This window comes from Muntiacus reevesi, chromosome 6 (genome assembly GCF_963930625.1).
Source record: "Muntiacus reevesi chromosome 6, mMunRee1.1, whole genome shotgun sequence".
Classification (NCBI taxonomy): Eukaryota; Metazoa; Chordata; class Mammalia; order Artiodactyla; family Cervidae; genus Muntiacus; species Muntiacus reevesi.
Genome location: NC_089254.1, coordinates 106938833 through 106948095, shown reverse-complemented (window position 1 = coordinate 106948095; position 9263 = coordinate 106938833). Strand labels below are relative to the sequence as shown.

At 45.0% G+C, this 9263-nt stretch overlaps 1 protein-coding gene across 1 annotated transcript; it reads right to left on the bottom strand.

Moving 5' to 3' along the window:
- Nucleotides 1–504: 504 nt before the first annotated feature.
- Nucleotides 505–8670, bottom strand: LOC136170528 (GTPase IMAP family member 5-like). Its single transcript, XM_065938771.1, has 3 exons — nucleotides 8547–8670; nucleotides 4511–4559; nucleotides 505–1822 (listed from the first exon to the last, which is right to left on the bottom strand). The coding sequence occupies exons 2-3, from the start codon at nucleotides 4551–4553 to the stop codon at nucleotides 936–938; spliced, it is 930 nt and encodes a 309-aa protein (XP_065794843.1). The 5' UTR covers nucleotides 4554–4559; nucleotides 8547–8670; the 3' UTR covers nucleotides 505–935.
- Nucleotides 8671–9263: the final 593 nt, after the last annotated feature.

The window sequence follows — 9263 nt, the reverse complement described above, 5'->3', positions numbered from 1 at the left end:
CTGAGGAAGGCTTTTACAATTTCTTAAAGTGTGAATAAATCAAAAGAAGCAGAATGTTTCATCACCACATATGAAAAGTTCATGCAATTCAAATTTCTAAACTTGTAGGGAATGCAGCCTTGCAGGTCACTTCCTTTTGTCCAGAGTGGCTTTTGTGCTCAAGAGGATGGTTGGGTGTTGAAGGAGACCAGATGGCCGGCTAAGTCTGAATTCCTACACTCACCATCTGGCTCTTGTCCAGCTCTGCTCTAAGGATTTCTGGTTCTTTAATTTCCCAGGGGCTGGCTATGCAGAGATCTTCCTCCCCACCCATCTCCAGGGCCTTCTTCCTTTATCCCCCAGCCTCTTCACACCCCAGAGATGTCCCAGAACACCCTAGTCTTTCCCTCTTGTGGAGTGTATAATTATTATTATTTTTTTTTACAACCTACAAGGAAATCAGAGTATGTTTCATATAAAATAAGCAATTTCAACTGTAAAAAGTAGGTCCCTGGTGAGACGCTCGCTCACACAGCATGTCAGTTCACTTACTTTCCTTTATGCAAACTCCTCGATATTTCTTGATGTTGTGGATTTAGTTTATTATTTGCCTTCACCATTTTTAACACAACAGAATGAGACTTTTTCCCCCCTTTGCATTTTATTTACCTAAAAAGCAACTGAAGAAAAGGGATGGTATGTCTGATGCAAGGAAGTGAAATTGAAAGTGAAATTATTTAAAAAGCAAATAAAGTTCCTGACCAATATAGATATATATCAGTTCAGTTCAGTCGCTCAGTCGTGTCTGACTCTTTGCGACCCCATGAACCGCAGCATGCCAGGCCTTCCTGTCCATCACCAACTCCCGGAGTCCACCCAAACTCATGTCCATTGAGTCTGTGATGTACTGACTCTGAAAAAAATGGAAGCTGACGGCAGATGTCATCTGAAAATGCTCAACCTTGATGGGTACTAGACAAAATAATTACAATGGCAAGAAAAATAAAAAGGCATAGGACAAGAAGAACAAATATTTTGGCATGAGAAACGATCCAGGCTTTGAGTCGGAGGAGCGCCCTGAAGGCACAGTTTCTCTCAACCTCTTTCAGGTCTTGCTTCTGCTTTGCAACCTGCAGCCGTACCTTGTCCAGGTAGTGCCTGTAACCTTCTCCATGGGCGCCACCCCCCATCTGCTGGAGCATCTGTGCATCAAAGAAGAGCTCGTTGGTGAGGAAGGCACCCTGGTGCTCCCGCTCCAGCCCCTCGATCACGGCCATCAGCTGGGCCAGTTGCTCTCTCTGCTCGTCCCCGGAGGCCCGGTTGTTGAAGGCGCAGTACCTCCGCCCACACTCCCGGACCAGGCTCCTCAGCCTGAGGTTGTCTGTGTTTGCCAGGTACTCATCCAAGGATCCACCCGCCAAGTCCTCCTTGTGGGTGAAGAGGACGACCATGTATCTCTCGGCTCCCACCCCAAAGACCTCCTTCACCCTGGTCACAGCCACCGCGTCCTGCTTGGTGAAGCGCCCCAGCTGGGTCACCAGCAGCAGCACGTGGGGCCCTGGCACTGACAGCAGATAGCAGGATCCAATGTTCTGGTACACCTCTTGACCCTGGGCCTCAGCCTCAAAGATGGGGGGCGTGTCCACCACCAGGATGCTCCTCCCATTCCACGTGCCTGTTGCCCTTTGACACTTCCTGGTCACCGACTGAGCCCCCAGCTTGGACTCAAACACGGGCTGGCAGAGGATGCTATTCCCGGTGGCACTTCTCCCGCTGCCTGTTTTCCCTACCAGGATGATCCTCAAGGAGGAGGAGGGTTCAAAGCCCTGATGTTCTATCCCACCTGTAAAAAAAAAAAAGAATTTTCTTGTTTTACCATGGTAGTGATTCTTTTTTTTTTTTTTCCTTTAATTTTAAATTTTTATTTACTCTTGGAGCAGATAACGAGTTGGCTTAAAACTCGACATTCAAAAAACTAAGATCATGGCACCGGTCCCACCACTTTACGGCAAATCGATGGGGAAACAATGGAAACAATGAGAGATTTTATTTTCTTGGGCTCCAAAATCACTGCAGATGCTGACTTCAGCCATGAAATTAAAAGATGTTTGCTCCTTGGAAGAAAAGCTATGACAAACCTAGAGAGTGTATTAAAAAGCAGAGACATCACTATGCCAACAAAGGTCTGTTTAGTCAAAACTATGGTTTTTCCAGTGGTCCTGTGTAGATGTTCGAATTGGACCATAAAGAAGGTTGAGCACCGAAGAATTGATGCTTTCAAACTGTGGTGTTGGAGAAGACTCTTGAGAGTCCCTTGGACTGCAAGGAGATCCAACCAGTCCATCCTAGAGGAGATCAGTCCTGGGTGTTCAGTGGAAGGACTGATGCTGAAGCTGAAACTCCAGTACTTTGGCCACCCGATGCAAAGAAGAGCTGACTCAGTAGAAAAGACCCTGATGTTGGGAAAGACTGAAGGCAGGAGGAGAAGAGGACAACAAAGGATGAGATGGTTGGGTGGCATCACGGACTCAGTGGATGTGAGTTTGAGTAAACTCTGGGAGATGGTGAAGGACAGGGAAGCTTGGTGTGCTGCAGTCCATGGGGTTTCAGAGGAGGTCATGACTGAGCGACTGAACAACAAGATGACGAGCATTGTTGTTTCAGTTTCAGCAAAGTGATTCAGTCATACCTATATTTGTATCTATTCTTTTTCAAATTCTGTTCCTATTTAGATTATTTAGAATATTGAGCAGAGTTGTCTGTGCCGTACAGTAGGTCTTTGTTGGTAAAGCTAGTGATTCTTAAGATTTTTCTGTCCCTGACCTTTCATGGTATCTCATGAAAGCTGTGGACCTCTCTCTGCCAAACAGTGATATGAAAATTACACAAATGTTTGCATATAACTTTAGGTGGCTCTTGACTGGTAGGAAGCCTACATTGGGAGCCCAAGCTTGGACCCATAGCCAAGACCCACTGCTACACTATGGAGGATGCTCCAAGGACTTCTTCAGGACCAACGAAAACATAGGCTTTTGGAAAGAAAAGTGATCCTTTTCTTTTCCCATGATGGTACTTAGGCCAGTTTCATGCTAATCTCAGGTGAAATTACAAGGAGGTGAGAATAAATCACAAATGAGAAAATATTATCAGCTGCTTTTCACCCACCAGTTCCCAGGCACATAGACTGCTCATCACAGTCATCTGAACCCTGGGGGCAAAGGAAGTCTCAGATGTTAGAGCCCCAGTGACCTCCCACTGAGGACCAGCTGAATGTCCCTGGGTTTCTGCTCTTAGAGTAGGGATTTGAATGTTGGAAAGTGAGCCTACAGAAGGCTTGTGGTTGATGTCAGGGACAGAGTCTGACAGATGACCCTGGATGGGTGGCTGAAGAAGAGATGATAAGAACATTAGCAATACATATTTTGGAAAGATCATTGATGTGGCTGATAGAATTACAGCAAATTATAACATAAGTGGTGTTGGCGAGGGTCTTTCTGTACCAGGAGCTAAGTCTTCTAGGGATGAAGAGATGAGAATGCAAGTATTTCTGGAGTTCTTATAAGCCCAAATGAATTAAGTTCATTCTAGGCTCCCAAAATCTGTTATTTTACTCCTTTTACTCTGTGTTGGTTCTGCCTTTCCTTAAGTATTCTGGATTTTTTTTTCAAACATGATTACTAAATCTCTGTGGGGGAACTTCGGGCTTCCCAGGTGGCACTAGTGGTAAAGAAGCAGCCTGCCAATACAGAAGATGCAAGAGACCCAGGTTTGAGTCCTGGGTCAGGAAGATCCCCTGGAGGAACTCACTCCAGTATTCTTGCCTGGAAAATCCCACGGACAGAGGGGCTTGGTGAGCTACAGTCCCAGAGGGTGGCCAAGAAGTGGACACAATTGAAGTGACCTAGCATGCACACATGGGGAACCTGCCCTCTTTTCAGCTGAGCACAGATAGGGAAAAACATTTTCATGATTTGGTTCCAAATTCCCTGACTTCCGACTTGAAGTTTTGTTGTCACATTTCCCATACATCACCGTGCAGGGCAGAGCTTCACACTTGGGTGTGTGGGCTGTGCTGATGGTAGGGGAGATAAACAACAAGATGAAAGTGAAACTCATTCAGTTGTGTCAGACTCTTTGTGACCCCATGGAGTATACTGGGGTTCCCCTTGTGGCTCAGCTGGTAAAGAATCCGCCTGCATTGCAGGAGACCTGGGTTTGATCCCTGGGTTGGAAAGATCCCCTGGAGAAGGGAAAGGACTCTACAGTCCATGGAATTCCCCAGGCCAGAATAATGGAGTGGCTAGCTATTCCATTCTTCAGTGGATCTTCCCAACCCAGGGATTGAACCAACCTCTTCCTCATTGCAGGCGGATTCTTTACCAGCTGAGCCACCAGGGAAGCTCAAAGAACATGATAGCTACCTTTTTCTTCTGCAGTTTAAAATAATTGGGTTTCTCTTCTATCTCAATATTTGAAGACAGTGATTTTCCCCTGGTGCCCAGAGAGCCTGAGGAATTGGAGGGTTTCTTACCTTCAGCCATGGTTCCGTATCTGCTCTTCTGAAGCCCTTCCATTCACTTCTGGAATAAAAAGAAGAAAGGAATAAAGGCAAGTGTCTTTATAGGAGTTGGTAAGGCCTGAGAACACCTCCAATTCAGACAGCCAAAAATAATTATCCTCTCATGAGGCATTTCCATTGCTAACTTTCTAACTTCTATTTTGCTTTCAAATATTCATATATAACTTTAAGCAAGCCAGGTGATGCTAGATTATGTTAACACAGTGAACTCATGCTTGTTTCTCATTCTACAGGAAAGCAAGAAATGTTTGAGTACACATCAGCTGATTATCTCCCTTCAAGCTGAAAAGGCATGAAATAAAGAAAGCCTTCTTCTAGGAATGAGAAGCTGGACTTTTTATTATTTTATTATTATTATTATTAGAATCAAGGTAGGCAAACTTGCTAGACTAGAGAATAAAAGTTGCCTTACTGTAAATGAATAGTGGTTTGTTTGAAGTACCGGGCATTTCCAGTCCCAGAAACTATACGTATCAGATGGACATCCCAGTGGCAAAGGGGAAAGTACAATGTAGCTCCCAGTGGGAGTGTGGAATTGGGGTCCAGGGCTCCTTTGAGGATGGACACGAGAGGGAGAAGGGGAAGAGGGCCGACATGGTCACCATCCTCCTTCCCTCTGAGCTGCTGGGGGAAGAGAAACTGGTGCCCTGACTGAGGGACAGCAGCAACATTCGGGACAAATTCAGTATAAAGTCATTGCCTGCTCAGTTTTAAATCAAATGTCTTTAAATCAATAGCCACTTAAAAAACTCCTAGTTGATGTCACCAGAAATTGGCAAAACCATAGAGATAAAGGTTTCATTCATTTGAGGCATGCTATTGTGTCATTCTTCTTGGTGCTAGAAAAGATAAGCATGCATTAGAAAAGGCAAGTATGCAATATGCAACTATAAGATGAACTCTGAGCCTGTATTTTATTTAGTCAATCTTAAAGATTATGCAGTCATGAAACAAACATTTTAAGGAGAGAAATACACAGAGGAATGAAATGAATGCCCACCATTTGCAGTGAACAAATCTCAGTATTTTGGCATTGTTATTGCTGCTATTCTGCTGGACTGAAAACATTAAAAGAGCATTACACATATAGCTCCATTTCTTTATTTTTTGACTCCTCCACTTCCCAGTCTCATTCTCACTCTTCCTTTCAGAGGTAATCAGTATTCTGAGATATTTATGTTTCTTTCTCAATTGTGTATTTACACTTGTACATACACATCAGTCTATAGTTAAGATATAGTACTTTTTGGTATTTTAATCTTTTATGCAAGTGACATTATTTATGTAACATTTATCCACTTCTTTCTAAACAAACATTTGGTGTTCCAAATACATCCTTGCTACTACCAAGAGTGCTGCAGAAGAGTCCTGCACACATCTTGTGCACGTGAGAATCTCTGGGATGGACAGCTTCCACCTGACTAGATGTTGCCAAGTTTGACTCCAGGAGACTTTTGCTATCAGGCTGGCAGTAGTCACATGTGAGCATCCCTCAAATCTTCACTTATACCTGGTAATACTAGATTTTTAATTTTTTGGTTACCCTTTTGGGCATACATTAGAATGTCTTATGTTTTAATTGGTTTAAACTTGCATTTTATTGATTGACATTGAATTCAGAACGGGTTTCATAACTGATTTGCTTATTTAGGTTTATTCTGGTATTATTACCTTTTTTACATTTTTCTATTCACTCAGTCGAGATGCTTAGAAATGGTCCCCATTAGGGAAACCATCCCTTGTCACACTGTTAGAATATATTAAGATAACTTCCTACCTTTCCTTTTCCTCCCACACCCCTTTCCCCGCCTTCACCCCCAGAAGAGCATTTTCTTCACCACCTTTTCACACATTCCGTCCTTGCCTCTGATAAATTATATTCAAGATTTTGCTAAAACTGAACAAATTCTCTGATATCGTTTCTATCTCAGATGAGATTTACTATATATTGGAATCAGTATATCAATTTGGTAAAAATGACGAAGATAGTGGTGACAATGTTGATGAACTTTACCATCATAATAATCCTCTGTGCATTTATTTTAAATTTTAAAGTGTCTTTTATGCCCATTATTTTAATTGTTCTTCAAAATTCCCTATGATGTGACCAAGATAGGTATTAAATTTTCTATTAAAATATTGGGAAACTGAACCTTAACTGATCTGCCCATGATCACACAAGTGCCATGGGGCTAAGAGCAAAAAATGACACATTTTGCCTGCATATTCTCTTAGTTTTATCAGGGCAGAAAAGCGATTATAAAGTCAACCAGCCTCTTGAAACATCACATACTATGTTGCCATCCCAGTGGAGCACAGCACACAGTCAAGACAAAACTGAACCCAACAGGCTGGAAGCTTGCCCTAAAACCAACAAAGAGAAGTGTATTGCAAAATTTTGGGTGCATTTTTTCAAAAAAATTCAAATATAAAATTGCAGGGGGCAGAAGTTGCTCAGAATGGAAGGATTTCAGTTTTAAACGATCTGATATTTTTCTGTGGCTTGATGATCTGTGTGACCCAAATGGAGCTCTGTGGCTGCCACAAAACGCCATCAAATTTCTGGTTGGTGAGCAGAGGTGCAGCACCGTCCTCCTGAACCATCTTCTGAGTGGGTCAGGCCGCCTGGGAGACACATCCCACTGAAGGATGGATTATTTTTTTTTTTTTGGGTGGATATTAATAAATACCAAAGTGTCCAGAGACTAGTCAGAAAGGATACTGATGGAGATGCCGAAATGACAGGATATTAAAAGAACTGAATCAAGCCTAGGAAGACATCTGGAAGCATTGTAAATGTGAAGCAATGTGACATGTGTCCATCGCAGAACAGACAAAAGTGGGGGAATGAAGAATGGAGGCAGATTTTTTCTCCACAAAGAAAATCTTAATCCTCCCCAAACGGGATCAGGAATCATGATAGAGACGATGTGCAAGCAGAGATTATAAGGGTATTTGACAGGAACAGCAGGAGGATCTAACTTAGGGAGGAGGCTGAAGCAAATGAACATCATATACCTTCTGATCTTTAAATTGGGCGAATCTGACGTTATCTTGACAATACATTATTTTATCAAACCATGAGAAAGCGGGCTGTCTCATGTATGCTGTTTTAGGAAAGGTAAAAACATTTTTCATTTTCCTTATTCATGAGTCTCTCCTTCGCGGTGTGCCCCGGTCCCACTGTTTCCCAGCATCGCTGGTTTCACAGTTTAGCAGCATAATTTCATAACACGGCGCTCACAGGGGATTGATAGCAGAACAAGGGATGTTTCTTGTACACACTGGGGTCTCTATGCCATAGAATCAAGTTCTACACCGTGTCGCAAGAAACGTGTGGTGTCTCTGGGGGGAAATGGGGTGGCTTTCAGAAGATCAAGGTCTTGGAACAATGTCCACTGAGAGGTTTTGTTGGGAACATGTGACTCAGGGTACTCGTCCTGAGGAGCCCTAGGAATGGGTTCCTGCGCCCTGACATCTCTGGGAGGTGATGCTTGTCAGGGGTGGGCCGGGAGTGGTATTGGAGAAGTGAAGAAGCTAAAACTTGAGATGTTCGTTGTACCTACTTAGGGCAGCTTGTGAATTTCAGTTTTTCTCATCTGTCAAATGGAAGAGACTATTAGTGAAGCTCTATGAAACCCTGTGAAGCTTATGAAAATCAAAGGAGCTAAGAAGTAGGACACGACACGGAAAAGATCGCAGCCCTGTGGAAAGCGATGGGCTGTGAACGCGGAGTGAGCGGTTCCCAAACCCGCTTCAGTCGCGCTGGGAACCCGCTGTTGTCCGTAACGCTCTCCATCGGCGCCGGGTTTCACTGACGGGGGAGCCCAGAGACATGGAACCGGTGTGAGGTCGCACCAGAAGTCAGTAGCCCTGACTCAACTGCTGGCTCCAGACGCCCTCCCCAGCCCCCGCTCCCCTCCTGCTTTGCTCCTCGCCGCCCCCCCCCCTCCTGAGAACCCCGGGACCCCCGCCAGGGTCCCCTTACCAGGCGCGGCGCTGCGGGCTGGGTGCGGGCGGGTCGGCGGGAGCGCGCGGCCGAAGGTTGGAGGGCACGACTGCAGGATAAGAAGGAAAGTGGGGCTGACGGAGGGCGCCCCCTGTGCCCTCCGGGCGGGGAGAAACTGCTGCCGCCGACAGCGAGAGCACTGGGTTCGGAGCGTGCGCCACCCCCGCACCCCAACCTCCACCGCCCAACCCCCACTGCACTCAGGGATGCTTCCTGTCGGAGGCGGCGAGCGCCTCGCCCCCTCTCATTTCCTCTTTAAGACGTGAGAGAAGAAAAGAAGTGGTGTTTGGGTTGTGAGAGAGCAAAATATGGACTCCCCTAACTCCCTGTCCCTCACCCCCTCGTTGCTAAAGCCCACTGGCTGCCTCCGTGGGAGTGTTGGGTTTTGGCGGAGAACTTCTTTACCCTCTGTGCAAAGCTGGAGCAAGGTGCAGAACAGGATGGAATGGAACCCTCTTTCTTTCCAGAAACTCCTCAGAACTGGGAGTCAGAGAGCCACTGTCCTTATCTTTTGCTTTTGGGATTGAACTGTCTGTTCTTAGGGAGAGAGAGAGAGAGAGAGAGAGAGAGAGAGAGAGAGAGAGAGAGAGTGAGAGTGAGTGTGTGTGTGTGTGTGTGTGTGTGTGATTTTTGAGGAGTGGTAAGCAGTTCTTTTTGACTGTGTGAATCACAACAAACTCTGGAAAATTCTTCAAG